The sequence below is a fragment of the Bos taurus genome, chromosome 17 (genome assembly GCF_002263795.3).
Source record: "Bos taurus isolate L1 Dominette 01449 registration number 42190680 breed Hereford chromosome 17, ARS-UCD2.0, whole genome shotgun sequence".
NCBI lineage: Eukaryota > Metazoa > Chordata > Mammalia > Artiodactyla > Bovidae > Bos > Bos taurus.
This window is the reverse complement of record NC_037344.1, coordinates 44475615-44501836: the sequence shown is the minus strand read 5'-3', so window position 1 is coordinate 44501836 and position 26222 is coordinate 44475615. Positions and strand designations below refer to the sequence as shown.

Genomic DNA, 26222 nt, shown 5'->3' with positions numbered 1-26222 from the left:
CATCACCTCTTTCCAACCAAAGACATTACACACTGATTGTCAACATCACAGAAAAAGGCTTCCTGTTTCATGGGACGCTTAGGAAATATTTGCTAGTTTAACTGATGCCAAGCAAGGCTTTTCACAACTGTGTTAGGAATGAAAGGACCCCAGATAGCAAATAAACCACTCTCAGATTGATGTTCTGTTTAACCCAAACACTGCTTAAGAGTTTGCTAAAAAGGGCACTTTTCCTGGGCACAGTTGAGAGAGGTCTTTCTAAAAGCTTAGAATGATTACCACATGGTTTTAAAAATAATTTATTCCATTAAGTAGTTTTAAAAAGATGTAAAATTGCCACGGGACACATGATAATGCATTTAGTGGAATCAGGGCCAACTTATATAAACAAATGGAGAAATAATCAAAGGTCTAAACTTGAGAAAACAGGAACAGCAGTCTGCAAAGTTAGGGCACATCCCTACTTTAATTTCCGTCTGAATACTTACAACAATATACAGGATGGTATGGTCAAATTTTAGAGAAAACAGATCATCACTATGACTACATCTGTGTTCTGATTTCTTTGAGGCTAGAGATGTCTTTTAAAAACGCCATTTGGTTTGTAGAACAGAATGTATTTTTCTCTTATGTCTAGGTTGTCTGCTACACAAGTGAGAACACCCTGTGTAACAACCTTTTGAATTTTAAAACCTTAATCTCAGGTCCGATATTCCTGACCTATGTCTTGTTATTGTGTGAAAGAAATAAGCTCTTTTCTTTTTTTTAACATAAGTTTCAATTCAGAATCTTTACAAATAAAAGACTCTCACTTATGTCTACCTCCTATCACTGTATAGTCTCAAAGAGTAAGTTCAGAAGAATCAAAGGGATTTACAAAGGCACTGGACAGCAGACGCATTGGTAGTTTTCACTTTTGATCAAACACTGGCAATGCCCCCAGAACCCTGCTGTGAGTGGTCACTGGTAACACGGGAGAAACAGCCCTCCCCTCGGCTGCAATGCCCTAGCCCTCCGGGATGCACAGCTCTGTATGTGCAAACCCTCCAGCAGGTATGGCCCAGGGGGAGGGAAGACAAACCACACCGAAAGGACAGAACTGGGATCAGATATTTCCTCCAAAGCAAATCTTTTGTCTCTACTAAAACGTGATGCTCTTTCATAAAGCAATCCAACTGAAATGCATTCTAAAATACGAGGTACACCTCAAAACCAGGGAACAACATTCAGGTTACTTTATTACACTGCACTGGCAGCTACATAAGGTGCACTGTGAAAGGCCAAGTGCTGGTGAGAAAGGAACACCCTCCAAGGACCGCTGGTGAGTGAGTCCTGTGTGAGACTATTCACGTAACTCCCAGCGGCTACCATTTCTCCTCTAGAAAAAAGCTAGTTTCATCTTCTGGTCACTCACTTAAATGTCTTCAGTGACTCCCAACTGTAAGTGTCGCTGCAACTGTCCGACACATGCAAGGCTCCTTTACTCCTGGATGCCCAACTTGTCAGTGTCTAATCAACGGTTGACCGGCAAAGCAGAGAGGATTTTTTGTCATGAACTAGAAAGTCAAAGACCCTTCCCAGAAAAGGCAGAGGTACAAACTTCACCTGTGTTTCAGGAAAAGAGCGGAAGGGAGCGCAGCACTGTCGAGGGAGCAGGGGGCACCCGGCCTCTCTGGCGCCCTCTTCCGTCACGTGTGCACCTGGGGCGGCTAACAGAGCCTGTGTAACCACACTGAGGGTTTTCAGAAAATCTGCAGCAGTTTGTATTCACCTTCTCTCTAAATAACAGAAAGCTAAATTTTATACAGAATATTTGCAATTTCTAAAATTACTCTCTAAATAAGGACTGATAAATTAATCAGAATATTATTTTGGCATGTGAAATTTCAGCAATAAACACAGTACTTTTCTTAACAAACAAAACAACAAAGAAGAAACCAAGAACCCCAGCAGTGTGCATGGGCCCTACAAGGTGGCAAGCTGGGCCAGGCGCGCCATCCGGCGGAGGTGGCCCCCGTTGGCGGGACTGTAGCGCCCGGGGCTGCCCAGGCCGGAGGCGTGAGGTGTGGAGCCAGGCTTCCCAGGGCTGCTGCCTGCAGGGCTGCTTCTCCCAGGGCTGCCGCTAGGAGGGCTACTGACGTCCAGGAGCTGAGACTTCAACTTCCCTTTCAGCGAGGGGCTGGACCAGCTGAGGAAACCAAGAACGGGCAGTCAGCATGGATGGCTGGATGGGATGGGGCGAGTGGAGGCCAAAGACAGGATCTGGGCCCCTGCCCCCGAGAGAACACTGGCAGAGGTGCTGCAAGCCTGGGAGCTGTGAGCCCTGAAGACTGAAAGCTCATTACCATTCCCCACACGAGTGGCATGTGACCCTGAGCAGGAACCTGGGCTACTTCCGTCCCGCACCCACTTGTCAGCAGCACCCTTCCCCTTTGTCACCCCCAGCCACACGTCAGGGGACTTCCCACCAGCTTGGCTATCGGATCTGTGTGAATTTCCCCACGAATCTAGCAACTCTGATCCCTGGGCCTGTGGGTACCTCTGTCTGTCCGAAGGCGAGTAGCAAAGGACAGCGCTCCTCCACCTGTGTACGGCCGGGTACTGGCGAGGGTCCACATCCGTGCACTCCAGGGCTGCCAGAACATCCCGATCCAGTTTTGACGGCTCTTCTCTAGAAGGCACGAGAAGAAGCAAGAACCTCCATGATTACACCCAGAAATCCAGCACCACTGAGTCCATTACCAGCACCGCAGGCACTAGCTGCAGGCTGCAATCCAGTTTGGGGGTGGGGGTGAGGGTGAGGGTGGGACTAGCATGGGCGGGGATGGCAGAGGGAACGTGCTACCCACAGGGAGGAGACCCCAGCCCCAGCCCTGCTGATAAGACGCGCTCTGTGTATTACCACCTCCAGGAAGACAGAGCAGAAGTGGGAACAGGCCATCAGCTGGACAACTGAGACTGACCCCAAGATGGCCTTTCTTCCTAAAACTCATAGGACAGCTCAGTCATGGTGGGAAGTACAGTGGACGCAAGGAGGAGCCAGGAAGGAAAATGCTGTCTCCCACTGGCTTGGAGGACCAATGAGGATGGATAGAAAGCCACCAACTCGTGAGACAGATTGAACAAGTGCCTGTCAGACTGGCCGGGGTGGAGGGAAGTGTCCAAGAATCATACTGGTGCCTGTGCCCACCCCCCCCAACACACGTGCGTGCTCCCCGACTCATACCCAAAAAGGAAGAGCCTCTGGACAGGCTCCTTTGAGGCGGGAATCTCCGAGGGCTCCGAGCCATTGCCATAGCGGGGCTCGTGCACAGAACTGTCTGGATTCAGGCACATGTTAGCAATTCCAGCAGACATCTCATTTTCTGTCCTTCCCTGGTTATTTCCAAGTCTATCAGCAGCAAGAGGTTCTAACACGTCACTTCCTCCCGCGTTCACTCTTGATGTCAGGACCTTCTTATCTCTAGTTTTCACTCTTTGATTTGGTGTCTTAGAAAAGCTACTTTCTAGATTCTGCAAATTCAGTTTATCAAACTCAACAGTCAAGCCGGAGATGGGTGAGCGGAGGTCTTCCTCCCCACTCTGGGCCTTGGGCCTCTTCCCACCCAGGGTCTTGCCATCCCTTAGAGGGCTGCAAAACCCATTTCTGCTGCTGTGGGGACTGGTCGGGGCTGAGGCTTCGATAAGTTCTGTCTGCTCCAAGGGGAGGATGTCACACCCCAAGTCTCCAAAAGCAGCTGCCCTGGGCGGGGTGTTGTTTCGAGCTGTGTTTTGCCGGTTTTTTATCTCTTCCAAGCTCATGTCATCGTCTTCATCTAGAAACGCCCTCACAGAGATGGAATTGCTGCACTTCCTCTGACGGCCTGAGGGAGAGAAACCAGCTCTCAGAGGTGTTGACAAGGGGACTTCGGGATGTCACCGCGGATAGCACAAACGCTGTGCCAAGTCACTCCCATATTCAAAGCCTCCTCCTTGTTGCTTAAGACAGAAAACCTTGGAAAAAGTCAAGCAGGACCTTGCAGACAGAATTACAGGCTCCAGGCCCAGCTGTGCCCCCTCATGGGCAAGAAAATGAGAAGCCACAGGTTCCCACAGACCTGGCCACAGGACGGCTGCCAGTCTCACCAGCCTTGGATGCACTGCGTGTCCTTACCTAGGGCTGAGGCATCCTCCTGGCGACACGCTGCATTTTCTCCCATGTCTTGTAGGTGCTTTTTGCCTACTTCCTGCTGAGTAAGGTATTCTTCCAGCTTTTGCAGGCCTGCCTGGGAAGACAGATCAACAAAACAGCCCAGAAAGTCCCAGTATTCGACCCAGGGATACCCCAGTTCATGAGCCAGCTCCCTGTAAGAATAAAGCAAATTAACCAGTTTTGAGAGCAGAAGAAAAACTCACAGAACTGACTACACAGAAAAGAGCCACTTTATGCTAGAAATGCCCAAACTGCACCTGCAACCTTGGTTTCATTTTATCCTAAATTTGGGGCTGAAAGAGTATGCTTAACTTCCTGAAGCAGTGTCCCCCTCACAGGGTAAGACTGTGCTATGGAATGAGTCAAGGTCACGGGTGAGAAAGGTACCACTTAAAACAAACCATTCCACTTACACCAACACTCACCAGAGATAAAAAAGGGCAAACTGTAAAACTCCACTAACAAAGAACATTTTGGTTTTCATAAAACAACAGTACAAAGTTGAAGACAATTCTGGTTTGGGCCAGACATAAATGTTTAGAGGTCTTTTTCAAGTTGTGAACTTAAAGCTGGGCACATATTTTACGAAAAAGTCTCCCTGTGTGGCTCCTTTCCCCACACAGCCTCACGCTCCTTGGATGCCCCACCTGACTGCCAGGAGGGACTGTTTTCATGGAGCCTTGCTGCACAGGCTGCAGTGTACACCTCTGCAAATTAGACCTTAGTAAAAAGGCTTTAAAGTCTACCAGTAAGGACTTCTGGGAATTACTATTTTGAAAGTCCCAAGCACCAAGCACACTGGCACACAGCACACAAGATACCACCACTCGGCTCTTTGGCACTTCGTGCTCTTTAAGTACCTTCCCACTCTCTCAATGCCTCTTTCTGGATCAGATTTCCTGACACTGTGGAAGAAGCCCGCTTTCTCTCGAGGCGGGGTTTTCCAGAGTCGGCGAAAATCTTCTGCCTAGAACAGAAAGTGTGTTGAGATGCGCTATGCACCCACATTGCCAGGCAGTGCCCCCGCCCAACCCCAAACACAGTGCAGGCAACATGCCCTCCTGCTCTGGAGCTACGGAACTTCAGTTGTATCACAGTAGAGGCCAGGAGGGACCCTGGCAAGGTCTGGGCCGGGATGAGGGTCAGAACTGAACCAGGAGGCTTTGAGGGAGACCCTACAGACCTGCTGCCCAATAATGTGTGTGCTTTTTATGTTTCATGCAGCTAAATCTATTCCTAACATTTTATAGTTGAAGGTAACTAACTACAGCTTTCTTTTACTAAGAGGAAAGAGTGCATACAGGTCAGTATATGAAGTACCTCCGTCTGGAAGGTGAACTTCAGAGTCTGCAAGTGGAAGTTTCCTAGTGACAGCACAAACCCAAGTACAATGGAATGGGCATATGCTGTGCAAGGTCCATGGGCACAGATGGGGGGCGCAGGTAATGCCAGCATGGGGAGAGTAAGCCCGGGTAAACCTCATTTCTTGGGAGCACCGCTTGTCACATACCTGCTCTAGCTAACAATAATAGAGTCAAGACACTTGTTCCTCCAGGAAAGTTCTGAAGCCTCACTGACAACTCATTGGAGTTTCATGAGACCTGGTCTCCAGGACCAAGCACAAAGCGAAAGGCTGGAAAAACCCAGCACTCCTGGTGGGGACAGCCAGGAGTTGTTTCAGAACCTTCCACAGATGCTCACCTTGGATGGACTCAGGGGCCCTGCGAAGGCTCGAAGGGTTAGAACAGGGTCTTTGGGGAAGCCTCCAGTGTGGCCAATGTGAGAGACCTCGCCTGTCTGGTCTGAAGACCACAGCTCCCCGATCACAGGAGAAGACGTGTCCTCTGCCCTCAGGAGGGGCACATAGTAGTGACCTGGGAGGAGAAAACACATGGGGCTAGGTGATGTGTGTGGACAGCCTGCACCACAGTGGCCGTTGCTGCTGCTAAGTCGCTTCAGTCGTGTCCAACTCTGTGAGACCCCACAGACGGCAGCCCACCAGGCTCCCCCGTCCCTGGGATTCTCCAGGCAAGAACACTGGAGAGGGTTGCCATTTCCTTCTCCAATGCATGAAAGTGAAGAGTGAAAGTGAAGTCGCTCAGCCGCGTCCGACTCTTCATGACCCCATGGACTGCAGCCCACCAGGCTCCTCCATCCATGGGGTCTTCCAGGCAAGAGTACTGGAGTGGGTTGCCATTGCCTTCTCCAACAGTGGCCGTTAGGCCCTGGGAATCAGCCTGAGAATCAGCTGGATTATTACCCCACAGGCTCTGCATGCCAGTCAAAGATGTTAACTGTAAAAAGGCTGAGAAAGCTCTGGAGCCAGAGCAACTGAAGAGAGGTCAGTCTGTGCCAGACTCCTGCACCTAAAGAGCCCCACACTCTTCCTCTGCAGAGAAATAAGGAGGAGAAGAAAAAAGGAAAGGGGAGCAGCAAATACATGCTTGTTTCCAGGTTCGTAGGAGGACTGAGAGGGACCTGTGAACCAGAGCAGCTGAAGAGGAGCTGGAGAAACCTTACAAAGAAGATGCATGTCAACCTCCATCCTCCCCCAACTCCTATTCTGTTTTGTGTTACAATTTTAACATTGTAACACATATGTTCAGAACACATATCTGAACATATGTGTTCAGGTATCACTGAACACATATCTCCGAACAGACCTGGAATCACACACTTTGGTATGGAACCCGGAAAGGACAAAGGCTGTGAGGCCACAGGGACAATGTGGCAGGAAAGCACCAAGGACACCACGCAAGCGATGGTGGTGGCTGCTGGGGGCCTGTAAGACTTCATACCAAGAGGCCTCACCAAGCCCTGCACTAAAGAAACCACCAGGGATCTGGGCAGGAATGGAAACCAGAGAGAAGTAGATAAAGATGAACACACAGGGGAGGCAAAGAGCTTCCAGTATCTGCAGCAAGGCCATTAAGCAAGCTGCTGCCAACTGCTCAAACTCCCTGGAAACAACAGAGAGGAAAAAGCGGGTAGGAAGCGGGGCTTTCCACCGCCAGGTGCCCTGGAGCCTGTAGGCTGGCTGGGACACAGCTTGGGCACTCTGGTCCAGAGGCTGGAGGCTCCGGGAAACCGAGCAGGAAGGACTGCCCCACGGGCCCTGGTCTGAGAAGCCCTTGGCCTGGATAGTGGTGATCCAGGGCCGGGAGGTCGAAGAAACGGAGATGGGGACAGCCTGGGCAGAGGGCGGTGAAGGACAGGGAGCCACCAAACGACTGACACAGGGGCTCCAGGCAGGCCTCTCCCGCCTTCTGGCTGCCCTGCAGGCTGTGGCCAAAGAAGAGCGGCCAGAGGCACCTGCTGCCCAAGAGGCTGCAGAGGTCAAGGCGTGAGGCTGCAAGCAACAGTCAAGTGACAGACAACTTGGTCTCCCAGAAAAGGGAAGTGGAACCCAGGGTAATTCTGAGGGGGTCCCAACAGCCCCCTGGCTTCACTCCCACAGACAAGGCAGCCTAGATGCTGCCAGGACCTTCATGGAGGGCCTCCTCCTCACTCTGGGCGCCCACTCCCCACCTTACCCTTTAAGTAGTCTCGAATCCGCTCCTTCAGTTCTACAGATTTGTTTTTGCTTCTTTCACAAATAACCTATTAAAAAAAAAGATAAGTGAACACTCTGAATTGAATTTATCACGTTTTCTTATCATGAAAATGATTTTGCAGAAGGAAGTATTAAAGTCAACACAACAAGGACAGATAGATCCTAACACTGAGTATTTCATAAAGCCCACGATAAAAAATGTATGTTTAACAATGCAATCTTCCTTCTTCAATGTTTTGTAAAAGCTCCAAGGGGCCAGGACAAGGAGAACAAACTCTGAGATTACAGGTAAATTTTACCTTCTTTCTTCATGCTGTCTACATTTCCTAATTTTCTGCAAGGAAAGGAAACCTTAAGGTGAACCATCAATTCAGAGCAGACATGTCCATACCTCAGGACTATACACTTCACTGCCTGGGAGTCTGTCTTCTACGGTTTGGTTGGACTGAAATACAACTTCTACTGAACAGGGACACAGATGTTTCATTTTTGCAACTACAGGAATCAATGTTCTCAGACATTAGAGAATATAGAGAACTGTAACATTTTAGCTACAAACAATAAAAAACCAATAACCTTAAAATAAAAAGGAAGGAACCACAAAATTACCATCTCCTGCCAGCCTGTGAGAAAAACAAATTACCACTGCACAGTGAACCCTTCAAGTAGTGCAACATTTTCTTCTAAACTCTGTAACTGGTTGTGAGAGAAGTCCAATGCTTTAAAGAAGTGTCACCACCTACTGTATGGCACATGGAACTCTGCTCATGTTATGTGGCAGCCTAGATGGGAGGTGAGTTTGGAGAATGGATACATATATATGTATGGCTGAGTCCCTCAGCCAGTTTACCTGAAACTATCAAGGCTATCATCATGATACAAAATAAAAAGTGAAACAAAAATGTGTCACCATCTTACATTGAGAAAACGCACACACATGCACACAGAAAGTTGAGTCAGATTTATCCAAAATAATGGTAATTTCTGAGTTGCAGAATTGGCTGGTAAATTTTATTCTTTTTATGTGAATTCTAAACTTGCTACAGAAGTGGGTGCAACTTACATAATCACAGCAAATGAAAAGGAGGTGCCACTGCCAGAACAGGATCTTACAAATTCTATTTCCACAGGGTGGGCAGGTCCAAGCCAGCCAACAGCCCCGTGCATGTTACAAAGTAACCCATCTTCCAGTTCTCTCAGGTCCACCTTTCTCGCTGCCTCACTGCACAGAGGCACTGCTGCCTTCTCTAAAGCGCATTTTGCTCAACTGCTGACATACATTCTGACAAGGCCTGTCCCTAAGGCTTGTATGGGCCAGGTGAGAATATAGAAGAGGGGCGCAGGACAGCTCCTAGTGCACACCGAGAGAACACACGAGCAGCACCATCCTCATCACATCATCACCACCGCCTCCATTATCCCTCACCAGTTACCATCATCCTCACCATCGTCTCACATTACCACCACCACCGCCGCCATCACCACCATCACAACCGACTCCATCCTCACCATCTCTATCATCCACGACCACCACCATCAGCAGCACAAGCACCACCTCCCATGTTCTCTCTGACCCTGGTGAGCTGAAGGATGCAGAGGGAACTTATCAAAACACAGTGAGCCACCAAGGACAGCTTGACCACCCAGTTCAGGAAAATAAAATCTGCAAACTAGGGCAGTTCACTCCCTCCTGGCTCTACAGAGGCATCTTCTTCAGAGTACATCTTACTTGACAATCAAGCTTCTGTTGCCATAAGGCAAACACGTGCACACAGTTACTTGTGTCTTCACAGTAGCTGTGGTTGCAGACCTTGTAATTATTTTCATTTCTAAAACTATGTAATAAGATTTTAATAGGTACTTACGTCTTCAGGTGTTTTATCATATTTATTCCTTGGGTTTTTTACAATCAAAGGGTGTGAAGAAAGCACATTGACCACATCTACATTTCCAAACTTACAAGCAAAATGCAATGGTGTGTCATAGCCCTGGGAGAAATGCAAAAGAACACTTATATAAACTTTTTTGGTTCATAAAGTTGCTTCAAGTTACTAAAAATAGGTATTTAGTAAAACAAACAAAAACCCTTAAAAATAAAAGACTATAAAAAGGCAGTGTCTTTATAGCTGAAAAGTAACTGGCACACTAGCATACACCCACTTTATGCCAGGGCATTAGCCCAGCTTAACGCTCCGTCCCTGTGTGTCCAGTGGCTGGGGGGAGCTTACAACAGAGCTAGGGTGTAACACCCGGTCAGCAAACAGCAGCTTTAACAATTCAGGGCCCAGTACAGTGTCTTATAATCAATGCTCATAAGGTAAAACAAATAGATTAAAACAAGATCTAGAATTGAGCAAAGCCCATGATTTGGTCTGTAGTCAGAACTCTCTCCAATGGCTAGTATTGCAATAAATGAAACTCTCCCCTTCTGACTCCACAAGGTTTTCCAATTCAATCCCTCCCCAGTCTCCCCACAGACCAGCAGGCCCCTGAGCTGTGGAGCCACCGCCCCCGGCATGTTCACTTGGATGGCCGCAGACTAGGAGGCAGTTCGGCCAAAACAGAATCTGCTTAGGTCCACCTGCAACCACCACACGTTCCAGCCCTCGGGTTCCTCCCTCTACATGCCATGCTGCGTGGTCAGAGCATCTTTCCCAGCTATCTAGAGTCCCCAGGGCCCTGCTGTCCGCACCCACACTCCCGGCTCCAGTCCCCCTTCTCCAAGGTGACCCCAGGCCCCAGTGCAAGCAGATACCCTCAGAGCAGCTCCACCCCCGTTCTGCACCTTCTAAGGTCATCTCACTGTCTCCAGGAGCTGCTGACACCGCCCCTGGCTACCCCACACAGTAAACAGCCAGGGCTCCAAAGACCACTAGGCTCTGCCACACACACCCGGCCCACCCACCATAGCTGTAGACACACAGAAGGATCAGGGCTGGGCTCCAGTAAAGCTATACTGACTGAATGGGACAGGCTGCCCCTTGCCAGCCCTGGCTTGACTGCCTTCTCCTAACCAGGCCCTCCCCAGTCCACCATCTACCTGAGCCGCCTCCAGCCCTGTGGCCAAGGCTGCAGCATCACCACAGCTCCCAGCCAGGCCCAGGGGGCTGGGGCCGCTGCACATCAAGGCCAGCTGTGTCCACTCAGTGTTCAAGATATCAGAGTGCAAAGCGCCCTCCACACTCCCCTTCCTTCTGGCTACCCCTCTTCCTCAAGCACATAACATACTTTCCTAACCTGCTCTGAGCTTTAGCAGCTTGACCCCAGTCACTCCCCTCACACCTGCCAGCAACTTTCATTCCCGAACAGCTGGGGGCCTCTGGGTCCTCTAGCCACTCCTGGCTCATCCAGCTTCTCCTTCACACCACGCCCTCTGCTGAGCCCTGGGCTTGGAGGTCAACACTTTAAGCAATTCCTACTCTCAGTGCCTCATGGTCGAAGAATGGGATCTGTAATACCTAATTTCAAGAACTTATCCAGTGGCCTCTGTGGACACACACGCATGTTTTCAACGAGCGCTACACAGGCACGAAAAACACTGTATTACACTTCTGGCAGGGCACACGGGCCTGTATCGCATCAAGAAGTCACACTTCCCAACTGCACTGTCACACACCCTGATTCAGTTTGTTCACACTTAGTCTAATATACTATGACTTTGTTCTCTCTGGCCTATTTCACACTTACTACTGCTTTCATGTAACCACTGTTTCCTCTTTTATGCTCTTCTTTAATTTTGCCAGCATGGCCAAAATTTTTCCCTTCCTCCTTTTCTCTCTTGTGAGAAAAGTTATTCTTGCTTCCAGTTCTGCATTTCAATGTATCATATTCAGTATGTTAGAAAATAATCCACTAGGCTGTCTTTATTTCCTCTCCTGCCAACCATGATTTCTCAAACTCCTAGGTTTTGCTCAGAATTTACAGCCCTTGGCTCTCAGCCATCATTGGGTTCTCCCTTATATAAATATGTAAAACTCTTCTGTTTCAAGAATCCTTACTTAAGCCTTATGCACCATTAAAAATCACCCCACTGGGAGGCCCCCTGGTCAGTCAGTGGTGAAGAATCTGCCTGCCAATGCAGGAGATACAAGTTCAGTCCCTGGGTGGGGAGGATCCCACGAGCCGCAGAGCAACTAAGCCTGTGCACCACAGCGACTGAGCCCTGCTCTAGGGTCTCTGAGCTGCAACTACCGAGCCTGCATGCTGCAACTAGAAGCACGCACGCCTCGAGCCTGCACTCTGCAACGAGAAGCCACTGCAGTGAGAAGCTTGCACGCTGCAACTAGAGAGGAGACCCTGCTCTCCGCAACTAGAGAAAAAAGCCCGAGCAGCAATGAAGACCCAGCATAGCCAAAAATAACTGAATAAAATATTTAAAAACAAAAAGTCACCCCACTGAACATTTTAACCCCACAGGAAATATTCTTCACATAATGTTAAATGTAAACAACAGACATACATAGGACTGTAAGGCACCAAAACCTTTTTACTTCCTGCTCCCTTTAGCTTTGGGGCATTCACTCCCCCTCCTTTCAGCTCAAGCCTCTCTGAACAAAGGCCAGGAGGGAAGTGCCCTGGGGGCGGCTCCACCCCACTTGAGATCCAGGCCAGGGGGCTCTTCTCAAGTGTGACCGGGTCTGCTCTTCCTCAAGGAATGAGCGTCTCCTCTGAGCTGACGCCCAAATACTGTTTCCACCCCAGGATGGCTACAAGGCATACCGCTCTGTCCGGTGTGTTGAGGTACAGGTCCACCACATAGCAAATGCGCTTCTCCAGCATGTGCGGCTCGTCATCTGGGTACATGAGCCGCATGAACTCGGGGTTCTCCAGCGTCTCTAGGGTGAGCTGGCACACAGCAGCCTGGTTCTCTTTGGCAGCCACATGCATGACATTGTACCGACACCCTTCCTGAAAGAAAACAGCAGACTCTGAGCTTCGCTTTCATCACCTGCAGTCTTGCTGCTAATGATGCTAGAAGTAGGTTTACCTGTACGATGGTTGGGTTGTCCCCTGAACCAATCAGATACCGGGGATTACTCCAGATGAGGTCGGAAAAGGTGTCTTCGTCTCCCTTCTCCACAGCTTTCCGAAGTTTGGCAGTGAGGTCTTGTGTGCGTGGATTTTTATAGCTGTTTGCTCGCTCTTTGCTGGCTGTTTCTGACTCAGACAAGTACAACCCGTCTGTCACAAAAAGACAATTGAAAGACATTGTATTTCACAAACATTTTATCATTATCCACTATGTGCTTCACTGACAAGAAAAATCTTTCCCATAGACGCTGATGATCTACTTGGGAGTAAAAGCTTAAGAAACAAGGACGATCTGCAGCAGATGGATGCGTGTCCCAGCCTCGGGCAGTGAAGGACAGGCTGTGAAGCTCAGCAGGGGGAGGAAGGATATGGGCACAAGGCCAAGGATACGATCCACTCCTGCACGGGACCTTGCAAGAACAAGGAGCATCCCCAGCAAGGCAGAGTCAAGAGGAAGGTCTACTGGCTGAATCACAACACCTGTGCGTGTGTGAAAGCCATTTGAGGAACTGTCACCAAACGTGAACAGGGAAACCTGTAAGTGTTGGGAATCATCCTGGCTTCCATGGAGGAAGTGCCTCCATGAAGCGATAGAAGAGGAGGCACACAGCACTCTTGATCAAAGGCCAACTGCCTGCAAGGAGAGCCACTTGCTTCCTCAGGAACCCCAGCCAGCCTGCGAAGCAGGGCCGCTGTGAGCTCACGGAGGGGCCAGAACGAGGCTAGTCCACTGGGGTTTTGTATGATGCTGAAAGCAAAGGCCCCTCACAAGACCCTGGTCCTGAGCTGGGAGTGGCAGTGGCCACGTTTCCGGCTGGACAGCTCCCGCAGGCAAGCTCAACTACTGGAGAACTCTTTTGAAGCCAAGCAGGTACCACTTGGGCTTCCCTGGTGATGTAGGGGTAAAGAATCCTACCAATGCAGGAGATGTAAGAGAATGCAGGTTTGACCCTGGTCGGGAAGATCCCCTGGAGAAGGAAATGGCAACCCACTCCAGTATCCTTGCTTGAAAAATTCCATGGACAGAGGAGCCTGGGGGGCTACAGTCCATGGGGTCACGAAGAGTCGGACAGGACTGAGCACATGCACAACCAAGTGCTTTCATAAGCACAGGTACAAGCAAGTACCACGAGTCTTAGAAGAAGGTGTAGCTTTGGGGCGGAAGTAGATAGGTCTCAGCACCTAAAAAGGCCTAGAACCCAACAGGCTGCAGGAGAGAAAGTGCAATAAGAGGGACAGAACACGGCAATGGAGGCCCTTTCGCTGCTTCTCCCACAGCCCTGTCAGCTTTGGGGCCTCAACAGCTGCCTGGCCCACTCAGCTCCTGTTGCCTCAACCCAGACCAGCCAACTGACCCATCCTCCTCCAGTGCTCTATGGCCCAGGCCTCAGTTCTCTACTCCCAGCACACTGGACTTCTCTCAAAGGTGGAGAAAACTAGTTACCAAGAAAGAGGGTGTAAAATACCCAGGAGTAAATCTGACAGTAATGCCAGATATGAACTGCTATATAAATGAGCTTTTAACCCACCATTGCTAAAGAGTGGTGCCGTTTTCACAGGAGAAAGTGGTAAAGAGGTTTTGCTTGGAGAAGGGAAATAATCACAACTTCCTCTGGCAAATTTCTCAGCATCTTCTCGGTTTGTAAAAGCTTTAAATCGGGATCCTTTGTTCATCTTGACAGCTTGTAAGGCTTCCTTTTTATCTTCATAAACGTGAATCCTTTCTGTATGGGAAAAGCGACAAAGGAAAATCAGAGACGATTAACAGGAGCCCTTGTCACCTAATTCACACTTGAAGCCCCCTGGGTTTGTTAATTAACAATTGTTACCCAATAGCCTAATTTTTCTCTCATTAATATTTCAGATTTTTAATCTTCGAAAAAAAAAAAGGGCTTCAGTTAGCAAAAAGAATACAGAAAGTTTGATCATATGAATATGCATGGATATAAATGATAAATATTTTATATATGTATATGCAGTTTTTACACCTAAGGATATAAAAATAAAATTTAATAATTTTAAAAGTAAGCCAAATAACTATGACTATTGGACTTCCCTAGTGGTCTAGTGGTTAAAAATCTGCCTGCCAATGCAGAAGACATGGGTTCAATCCCTGCTTTGGGACGATTTCCACATGCCACAAAGTAAGGCAACTACTGAGCCCTTGCCCTAGAGCCTGTGATCTGCAACGAGAAGTCACAGCAATGAGAAGCCCGTGTACTGCAACTAGAGAAAGCCCAAGTGTAACAACAAAGACCCAGCACAGCCATAAATAAATAAATAAAAAATACACACACAAAAAGGGTACTAGATATAAAAATAAGGCAGGTTTCCCTTATTTGAAAAGACCAAAAGGGAAGTTTAATAACATGAGTATGGTTGACAGAACAGAAACAAGATACTTGTTTTCCCTTTTCAGATAGACAAAAATGTACATTTCATATTATAGAGAGGCTAAAAAGTCACTCATTCATAGCAAATAGTAATATCTTTTGGAGGACCGTAGCTTTCAGTTTTAAAAATGCATACTGAAAAAAAATACAAAAAACCTTTTGACCTGACACTCTTACCAATTTTATAAAAATAAAAATAATGTATGTACTTACATATATATGTTAAATGTAAATTAAAATATATTAAAAATATAAAAGTAATTAAAATTTAAATACATAGATAAAACATAGTAAGCAGGGTCAGGAATGATACACAAAACAGTAAGATCTGGGTGGGGAGGAATAAATTTCATCTTTATGGACCACACATACATATATAAAATGTACATATTATGTACACTGTTTTACAAAAAGTAACTTCGTTCTGATCAATATCAAGCTTTCAATACTTCTTTCCAATGCTATTTTAGTCTTATTTAAAATTACAATTCTTTAATGTTGAAAATTATAATTCACTGGCCATTTGCATTCATTAATATAAAAGGTGGTCAGGTTACAGAGAATTAAAAAAAAGTGAGGGAGATGATTAATCAAAAAATGGAGCCAGTCCATAAATATTTATAAGTGAACTATATCTTCACAGAATCCAATTTCCTTAATTTCTAAAAATTCCTATAGATTTACAAAAAATTTAGGAGCGTTCTATATAAAAATGTGAACAATGGTTAGTTTGAAGGAATGAGATTATGGTGACTAAAGTCTTCTTTATTCTCTTCTGTAGTTTGTGATCTTTCAAAATCCCTCTCCTCTGATGTAAATGAACCACCTGTGTCAGAGGCACCCTACTGGTCACATTACCATTTCTTGCTGGAGTATCCTCGAAGGCCGCTGGGCACACCCCGTAGTAGAGAGGCACCTCTGCAGAGGCCCTCAGCACGGCTTTCTGGCTGTTGATGCCGCCTGAGGCACTGAAGGGCGCTGAACAGGTCTTAGATGTCACGGCGTCTTCCTCTGGAGGATTCAAGCCCACACTATAACCAAAGTCTCTGTCTTCAGAAAAGCTGACCTGCTCAGCTGGGCTCCCTACTGCAGACTTCACAATCCTTTGTGTGTCCTGGCCCAGGGATGGGGCATCTGCGGCACCAGGGTCGGACAGGTGTGAAGGCAGTGTACCATGCTCTAATAAAGCCTGAGCCAGTTTTTTCTCAAAAATGAACCTGGTTGTTGATGTAATGGGTCCACATTTCAATCCAGCTTTGACAATCTCTTCTCTAAGCTCATCTGGATTCAGGAGCTTCAATCGCGCCAAGATGGTATCCATTGTCATTTTACCTAGGCCCAAAAGAACGAAAATCAATTTGATGGTTGTAAGTATGTCTTTCCTTAAACAAATTCAGCAAAGTTGCAGGATACAAGATTCATGTACAGAAATCTGCTGCTTTTTTATACACTAATAATGAACTACCAGAAAGAGAAAGTAACAAATCCTGTTTAAAATAACATCAAAAAGGATAAAATGCCTAGGAATAAACTTAACTATAGAGGTGAAGACCTGAAGACCTGTGAAGACAGACATTTCTCCAAAGATACACAGATGGCCAACAGGGACATAAAAGGTACCCAACATCACTAATTATTAGAGAAATTCAAGTCAAAACCACAATGAGATATCACCTAACACTGTCAGAATAGTTATCATCAGAAAGTCTACAAATATCAAAGGCTGGAGATGTACAGAAAAGGGAACTCTTGTACACTGTTGATGAGACTGCAAAATGGTATAGCCACAATGGAAAAACAGTATGGAGGTTCCTCAAAAAACTAAAAACACAACTACCATATGATCCAGCAATCCCACTTTTGGGATATATCTATCTGTCTATATACACACACCCAAAGGAAACAAAAACGCTAATCTGAAACGATATGAGCACCCCCAATGTTCATAGCAGCATTATTCACAATAGCCAAGCTACAAAAAAATGAAATTTTGCCATTTGCAACAACACAGAAGCGCTTGGATGGTATTATGCTTAGTGAAAGAAGTCAGACAAAAAGACAAAAACTATGTGTAGTTACGTGTATGAGGAATCTAGAAAATAAAACTAGTGAATACAACAAGAAAGAAACACTCACAGATAAAAGAGAACTAGTGCTTACTGGTGGGGAGGGAAGGGAGGGGCAAGATCTGGTATGGGATTAAGAAATGCAAACTACTATGTATAAAATAGACAAGGATGAAGGATAGGTTTACATCACAGGGAATTATAACCATTATCTTGTAATAACTTTTAATGGAGTACAATATGTAAAAATACTGAATCACCATGCTGTAACCTGAAACTAATATTATATTGTAAATCAACTATACTTCCATTTTTTAAAAAAAGTGGCAAAACAGCTGGCTTCAGGGAACTCCCTGGTTAGGACTCCATGCTTCCATTGCAGGGGGCTTGACCCTTGACTGGGGAACTAAGATCCCGAAAGCAACACACTGTGACCAAAAAAAAAAAGGTTGACTTCAAAGCTTCATCTCAATCCATTATTTCCCCATACTCTTTGGAGTCTATGACACAATGTCATCACAGCGACATTCTAGGGAGGCCAGCATGCTGGAGAAACAGGTGCACCACTTGTCGCCAGTTGCAATATGTGTGTATGTGCTAAGTCGCTTCAGTCGTGTCCAACTCTTTGTGACCCCATGGACTGTAGCCCACCAGGCTCCTCTGTCCATGGAATTCTCCAGGCAAAAATACTGGAGTGGGTTGCCATGCCTTCCTCCAGGGGATCTTCCTGACCCAGGGATCAAACCTGTGTCTCTTCTGTCTCCTGCATTAACAGTCAGGCTCTTTACCTCTAGGGGCACCTGGGAAGCCCAGCTGCAGAATAATTAGGAAGAAATCCCCAGGAAAGCAACTGGGCAATGTCCATCAAAACTCCAACTCCAGAAATTTATCCTACAGATACATCTGTACTTTATTCCATACATGATGAGAAATTATACAAAGATTTAAACAGAAGCGCCACAGATAGCTCTGGAAGTCATTTTGCTAATACTGATGACAAACAGCGAACATTTAACATGTGGGGGATTTCCACGTGCCTGGTTCTATCCTAAGCACTCTGTCAGCACTAAGTTATTTAAAATTCACGGTAACTCCGCATGAAAGTTTATTGCCATTGCTCACCCTTGCTTCATAGATGGAGATCCTAAATCAGAGAAGCTAAGTGACTTGTTCAAGTTATACAGTCACCAATCAAATGGACGTGAACTAGAGCTGGAGCTTTCATCAATACATTTAGAGAAAGAGCAGTTAAATCTATGGTACAGGTTTAAGGATGGTTAGCTAAAATTGGGAGAAGGTAAGAAAGGACAGAGCACGGGTCACTGCTGCAGTTACTGGGGCTGGAGGTGAGGGCTCAGACTAGAGAAACAGGATGTCTTGACCACAGATGAGATGCCAGGGTTGGGGTTTGGAGGGACTGTAGTGGGCCCATAGTAATACCTAGATTTCCAGTCTAGATGCCTAGAAAGCAATTCTCCCTGAGGCAGAGAATATGAAAGATGCAAATGGGGATTTAGGAATTGAGCATCAGAGACACCCACTGCACATCAAGTAGGCATTTTGATTTTCAAGTCTGAGATTCAGAAGACATTCAGAGTGAGAAAAACAGAGATGGGTGTCAAGGGTACATAAATGAGTGCTTAATCCTTGCCTCAACACCTTATCTCCAATTCACTGGCCTGTCATGCAGCAAGCAGAGTGAGCTTGGATTCAGTAACAGCTGAATGATAGTTATTTCTGTATTTTTCTTTTTAAATAAATTTTTATACCACCCTTCCCCCACTCACACACTCCAAGACTTCAAAAATCTTACTGAAGCCACACGCAAGGCAAAGCAGGGGTGGGGAGGACTGGGGCACATGTTATGAACAAATGGACAGAAACTCCACCTGATCCTGATAATATTCTCTTTTGCATATACCATCCCTGTGTCCTGACTCTAAAGCTATCCTTTAAAAAAATTTATTAGATTGATGAAAAAGTAATTGCAGTTTCTGACCATGAATTTTAAATCATTATAACCAGCCTCAAACACATCTTTATTAATCAAAATAGGAACCATTACAATCAACACATTTTTTCCCAATGAGAAAAAAAAAATCCATGCTTCAAGACTTGACGAACTTTTGGAAAGCATTTTCTACCTCCTGCTGGTGTGGAAGTGCTTTCCCTGCAAAAAGTTGTTGAGATGCTTGAAGAAGTGGTAGTCAGCTGGTAAGAGGTCAGGTGAATATGACAGATGAGGCAAAACTTTGTAGCCTAATTCGTTCAACTTTTGAAGGGTTGATTGTGTGATGTGTGGCCAGGTATTGTGGAGAATTCGGCCCGTTTTGTTGACCAATGCCAGCTGCAGGCGCTGCAGTATCCAGTGCATTTCATCGATTTGCTGAGCGCACTTCTCAGATATAAGGGTTTTGCCAAGATTCAGAAAGCTGCAGTGTATCAGTACAGCAGCAAAGCACCAATGGTGACCAAGACCTTTTTTTGCTGCAAGTTTAGCTTTGGGAAGTTATCCTTCTCGGAACTTCTCGGTCCAACCACTGAGCCAGCTGTTGTATACAATCCACTTTTTGTTGCATGTCACAATCTGATCAAGAAATGGTTCGTTGTTGTTGAGTAGAATAAAAGCTGACAACACTCCAAAATAACGATTTTTTAAAATTTTCGGTCAGTTCAAGCAGTACCCATTTAACAAGCTTTTTCACCTTTCCAATTTGCTTCAAATGCCAAATGACCACAGAACGGTCAATGTTGAGTTCTTCAGCAACCTCTCGTGTAGCTGTAAGAGGATAAGCTTCAGTGATTGCTCTCTATTGGTCGCTGTCAACTTCTAGTGGCCGGCCACTAAGTGCCTCATCTTCAAGGCTCTCGTCTCCTTTGCAAAACTTCTCGAACCACCACTGCATTGTACGTTCATCAGCAGTTCCTGGGCCAAATGTGTTGATGTCTCAAGTTGTCTCAATGCTTTACGGCCCATTCTGAACTCAAATTAAAAAAAAAATCGCTCAAATCTGCTTTTTGCTTAACATCATTTCTATAGTCTAAAATAAATATAAAATTAACAGCAAGTAATAAGTCATCAGCAAAAGAAAAAAAAAGGGAGAAACACACATTAAAATGATAACATAACCACATGTATTTAAGAATGTATTCTAATATCAAATGGCAAAATTTAACAATGCAAAACTGCAACTACTTTTACACCAACCTAATATTTTTAATTGGAGGATAATTGCTTTATAATGTTGTAAAGATTTCTGTCATACATCAACATGAATCAGCCATAGTTATACATATATCCCCTCCCCTCTTGAACCTCCCTCCCACCTCCTAGCCCTCTAGGTTGTCACAGAGCACTGGGTAGAGCTCCCTACAAAATATAGCAAATTCCCATCTATTTTACATATGGTAATGTATGTTTCAACGCTACTCCCTCAGTTCCTCTCATTCCCTGCTTCCCTGCTGTGTCCACAAGTCTGTTATCTACATCTGTGTCACTACTGCTACCCTGCGAATAGGTTCATCAATAGCATTTTTCTAGATTCCATATATATATGTTAATATATGATATTTGTTTTTCTCTTTCTGACTTGCAACTTCACTCTGTATAACAGTCTCTAGGTTCATCCACCTCACTAGATCTGACTCAAATTTGCTCCTTTTTATAGCTAAACAATATTCCATTGTGTATATACATACACACATATATATGTATATATATACACACACATATATGTATATATATACACACAACACAATTTCTTTATCCATTCATCTGTCAATGGGTATCTAGGTTGCTTCCATGTTCTGGCTACTACAAACAGTTAAAGCTATCTTTTTCATATAGGCTAATCTGAAGAGGGGTTTGTCCTTGCAACCAAGTAAGCCATGAAGAGAACAATTATATTATATCACTAACTGTGCGACCCTGAGCAAGTTATGTAAACTCTAAGCCTCAGTTTCCTCATCTATAAAACAGATATAATAATAGCTCTACTTCTTAGCTTAACAAGAATTAGATAAAATAATGCATGTGTTTGACACTGACAAAGTATCCATAAATGTCAGGGATACGAAGTTATTACTAAGTAATACAAGCTTATTAGCCTTGCAGAATACACAGTATGCTAGAAAGTCAACTTGAATAAAGACAAACATATATCCTCTGTTACTGATATCCTTAATACACAAATATTTGCTCATGTGTGGGAAAGAAAAGATAAAGCAGAAAATAATGAGACTAGTTAGCTTCAGGGGAGGGTGCGAAACAGATAGGAAGGCCAGAGGGCAGGGGAGAGGACACTTCTGAATGATTTTATGTTCTGACTTTTAGTAACATGTCTGTGATTCACACACAGAAAAACTATGTAAATAAACAAATAGATAGGGGAGACCTCCAAGTGGAATACAAACCAAAACAAATGTGCTCATCAGTATTACAAGTTAGTAACACAATGAATGGGAGAAGGAATATAACCACTGAAAAATAACACATGATGCTTTCCTCTAAGGGTAAAGACAGGAAGGGTACACAGACACTCTAGCTGGAAGGTAGGTGTTCACAGTGGTATAAGTTAGTGATTCTGAAGCTTTTTGTGTGTCCTCTAGGTATCAGCAAATAGTTGGATATATTGTGGCTGCTGAGACCCAGGCTCCTCACTGACAGAGAAGGGAGAGGCTACAATAGGACTCAGAAAATTTCTGTAAAGGGCCGAGAGTAAATTTTGAGGCTCTATGAGCCAAAGAACCTGCAAACACTCAAGAGCCATAGATGAAAGATGGCTGTCTTCCAAAAACAGGTAGGAGCCAGATTCGGCCTGTGGGCCATAGTTTACTGACCCTTGGGCTAGAGTTAGAAGTATCTGCAACATGTCCATTCATTTGATAGAGACATAAATATACAGATTAAGAAACTGAGGCAGGTCTGCAGACTGTATAACACTTCCTGACTTTACTACTAGCAAGCAGTATGATTACACAAGATCCTAACATTTGGGAATCTAAGTGGATGTATACAGGGTTTCTTTAACTATTTTATATTTTAATTATAAACACAAGAAGTTGAAAAATGGTACAGAGGTCTTGTGGACTCACCATGTGGCTTCCCTCAGTGGGACACCTGAAACACTGCATCCAACCCAGGCAGCAGACCCCGGCACTACACACTGAACTAACCACATCCTCACCGGGTTCTGCAGTCACTCTCCTCTTGTGTCTTTGTATGTAACTCCGTGACCACTTACCATATGATCGTTTATCACACGAATAGCTTCACACAGACATGCTAAATTACTGAACTGTTCCATCACCACAAAGATCTTCCTGCCAACTCTTGACTGTCACATCCAACCTCCTCCACTGTTCTCTACCCATGAAAACCACTGAGGAGTCCTCCGTTGTTATAATACCTTCACTTCACGTTATGTAAATAGAATTATACACTACAGACCTTTTGAGGTTGGCTTTTTTCACTCGGCATAATGCCCTTGAGATCCATCCGAGCTGCTGATGGATCAACAGTCTGGCATCACTGCTGAGCAGCATTCCACAGCATGAAGGTGCCAGTTTTATCCTTCAGACACATCTGGGCTGTTCCAGTTTTTGGCAATTACAAATGAAGTTATAAACGTTTGCATAAGGGTTTTCGTGTGAAAATAAGTTTTCGACCTTCTAGGATAAATGCCCATGAGTGAAGTACAGGTTCAACTATTTGAGAAACTGGGAGTTTGACTTCAGAATGATTGCACCTTAAAATTTTTTACCAGCAGTAAATTAAAAAAAAAAAAAAAATTTCTATCAGCAGTAAATGAGACCCAGTTTCTCAGGGTTTCCACTAGCATTACCAAATGTCATTGGTATTTTTTATTTTAGCCATTCTCATAGATGTGTAGTGATATCTCATTTTAAGTTTAATCTGCAATTTCATGACTGGCTAGTGATGTTGAACATCTTTTCACATGTGTTTATTTCTTCTGTACCATTTTTGTAATTTTTTGTCTTAAGTGACTTAAAAATATAAGTTAAAAATTTAAAAAGAAATAAATAAGACACTCCGAACTGTAATTTCTTAGACTTTGGTGGCTCAGACCCTAAATAAAGAATCTGCCTGCAATGCAAGAGACCCGGGTTCCTTGCCTGGGTCAGAAGATTCCTCTGCAGAAGGGAAGGGCAACCCACCCCAGTATTCTTGCTGGGAGAATCCTATGGACAGAGGAGCCTGGCAGGCTACAGTCCATCAGGTTGCAAAGAGACTGACAGCGGCTTTCCCTTCACTTTTCAGACACCACTGGCCCCAACCGTCTTCAGTCTTAGTGTCTGCATAGTCTTTCACTGGGGCGTCCTGTTTTCTGACAGGGTTTTCTGTCACAATGGGCTTTCTGACACAGTGCTGACAGTGTACCTGGACATAGCAGCATGCTATTCACTAAAGACGTAACCTGAAACTTCCTGAAGGGGTGAGAGAAGGTAAACAACCAAAAACCAAACAGGCTGGAGGGCTAGCTGGACCTGTGTCAACAGGCCTGCATCTCCACACGGCTTCTGCCTGGGACTTGTCATCCCCGCCGTGCGGGACCTTCCTGAGGCCTGCTCCCTCAGCTGTAAACACTAAGTCATCTGTAAGGAGCGCTGCAGCCCCGAGAGATCTAGGTAGGGTCATCAACTGTGCTTTCTGCTAATAAAATTCTATCTCCTGATCAGGGTACTTGAGAAACTGTTTTTTATCCTTCAGGAAGAAACCAAACTTGCCGGCAACGCGGTGAAAGAAAACTGAACGAAGGAGGATCTGGGATGCACGCAGGGTGCACACTGCCTTCTCGGTCAAATCAGGGGGCTCAAACCCACAAAACTGGGCACAGACGTGCTCCCGGGCGTCCAGCTTTGCGGCGCTCTCACCGTCTGCAAGTCAAGGACTCGCGCGTTTTACTTCAAGTCTCTTCCCAGAACACCGACTCACGCCGGGGAGAGGGATCCAAGCTCGGAGAGGAGAAGCTCGGGGGAACCCGAGCCGGGGAGGAGGGTGGGAGAAGACGGGAAGGAGGACCCAAGCCCGGGCAAGGGAGCGGGCCCACCTGCGAACCGGTCTTACCTGAATCCGGGGCTGGGCCCGCGACCGCGCGGGACGGCGGGTCGGGTGGACCGCTCTGACCCAGGCCCCGCGGCCGCCTGTCCAACCGCCGCACAAGCCAGCGCACCGCGATCAGCAGCACCGAGGCGCCCAGCAACTCCCAGGCCAACGCCGCCCACTCAGTCGCCGCCAGCCGCGGCCACAGCATCGCCACAACTGGCCCGGGTGCCGCCGCCGCCGCCGCCGCCGCCGCCGCCGCCTCCGCCGAGGCCCGCTCGCTCGAGGACCCCACGCGCCAGGCTGCCTGCACCACTGCCTGACGGCGCCGCGCCCGGGGTCAGCTGGGGCGGGGCCGGATCCGCACGCGCGAGACAGGGCGCTTGACCCCGCGCCGGCGCCCGGCGGCTCGACAAGGGAGCGCGGCCACTATCGCCGCGTCTTCAGACTCCGGGCGCGTGAGGGCGTGGTCGGGCAGTGGCGCGGGCAGCCGGCACGCGGGGTCCTCGGGCAGGCAGACGGCCCCCAAGGGGCGGGCCCGAAGACGGGTCCACGGATCCCTGAGGCCCGGGCCTGGAGCCCTAGAAAGGGGTTGTCCAGGCGCTGGCAGGTTTCCGAGCGAGTCTCTGGGGTCAGGGAGGAGGTTGTGCTGGGGGTTCAGGCCAGGGCCGGGTTCCAGTCGCGGTGGAACCACAAATGAACCGCTCTGGTTTCTCTTGCGCTAGATGGAAACACGGCTGCTTTGCGGTTCAAAGCGACCAAATTCCTACAGGCTAGCTCTTGGTATTTTTCTTACGGACATACTTTCAAACAAGGTTTCTGACAGCTCGTGATTCTAGGAGACAAGTTTCTCCGTGCACTTTCCAGCTGCAGCATGACTCTCTTACCGAGCTGAAGCTTGCTCTGCTCGCGCAAGGCAGGCCCGATGAGTCCAAGAGAGGAGGTGTAGTGGCAAGGAATAATTAATTTGGAGAGCTGTCTGACTGAGAAGATGGCCGACTAAAGGCTCAAAGTAACCATCTTGTCGGAGTCTGGATGGCATGTTTTTTTCATATAGGCAGAGAGAGAGAATTAATGAGGAACTAAAGTCAAAAGGCAGAATAGAGAGGGAGAGGTAATGAGGTAGTAAAAAGGGCCATCAGTCTTGCAAAACATCTCTGGAAAAGGCCAGTCTTTGGAAGGGATGTGTTAATCTCTTCTCCCTTGCAGCCATGCACAGGTGGGCAGGGTCAGATTATCTATGAGCTGAACAAACCCACTTTAACAGGCAGAGGAGCAGGGTCCTTTGAGGTGTGCCATTTATGTATGATAATAACAGCAGCGAAAAGTGAGTCAAAGAAACAGTTCCAGCATGGAGTCAGAATTGGTTCTTCTCTGCAACAACTCCTCTTAACTTGGCAGCAGACTCATGTCTGCATTTGGCTTGTCTGGCTTATCTGACTTGGGTTACTTTCTTAGCCAGTGTAGGTTACTTTCTCACCATCCTATCCCTGGAGACACCCACAGCTTCCCAGACACAGATGAACAGCTGTACCTAAGGTGACCAGGTGACCCCATTCACTGGACTTCCACGTAGATGGACAGGCAGGGGAGTGGTAGCTGCAGGCAGGGGAGGGGCTGACTATACAGTGGCTTAGGCAATTTTAGCAACTGGTGGAAGCATCTGTCTTAATAGTGGTGGGGTCACACAACTATGCTTGTCAAAACTCTCAGGCATGTACAATAAAAAGGCGAATTTGACTGTAATTTATACATTTACTTTTTAAATTAAAAAAACCTAAAGAAATAAAATTGACTTCCTTGGTTAAAATAATTAATTGGACAGTACTAACAGTCAATTGAGCACAACAATTGAAGAGTCAGTGAATTTGAGAATGGGTGAAGTCCAGATTAAACCCACAATGATACTGCTTTCCACCCACCA

General features: G+C 46.4%; 1 protein-coding gene across 1 annotated transcript; it reads right to left on the bottom strand.

Annotated features, from left to right (window-relative positions):
• Nucleotides 1-283: 283 nt before the first annotated feature.
• On the bottom strand, nt 284-24519 carry ANKLE2 (ankyrin repeat and LEM domain containing 2). The gene is made up of 13 exons (XM_002694448.6): nt 24323-24519; nt 16028-16501; nt 14306-14500; nt 12733-12926; nt 12465-12653; nt 9611-9733; nt 7726-7792; nt 5894-6066; nt 5053-5159; nt 4154-4344; nt 3227-3863; nt 2540-2671; nt 284-2188 (listed from the first exon to the last, which is right to left on the bottom strand). The coding sequence occupies exons 1-13, from the start codon at nt 24507-24509 to the stop codon at nt 1966-1968; spliced, it is 2892 nt and encodes a 963-aa protein (XP_002694494.3). The 5' UTR covers nt 24510-24519; the 3' UTR covers nt 284-1965.
• Nucleotides 24520-26222: the final 1703 nt, after the last annotated feature.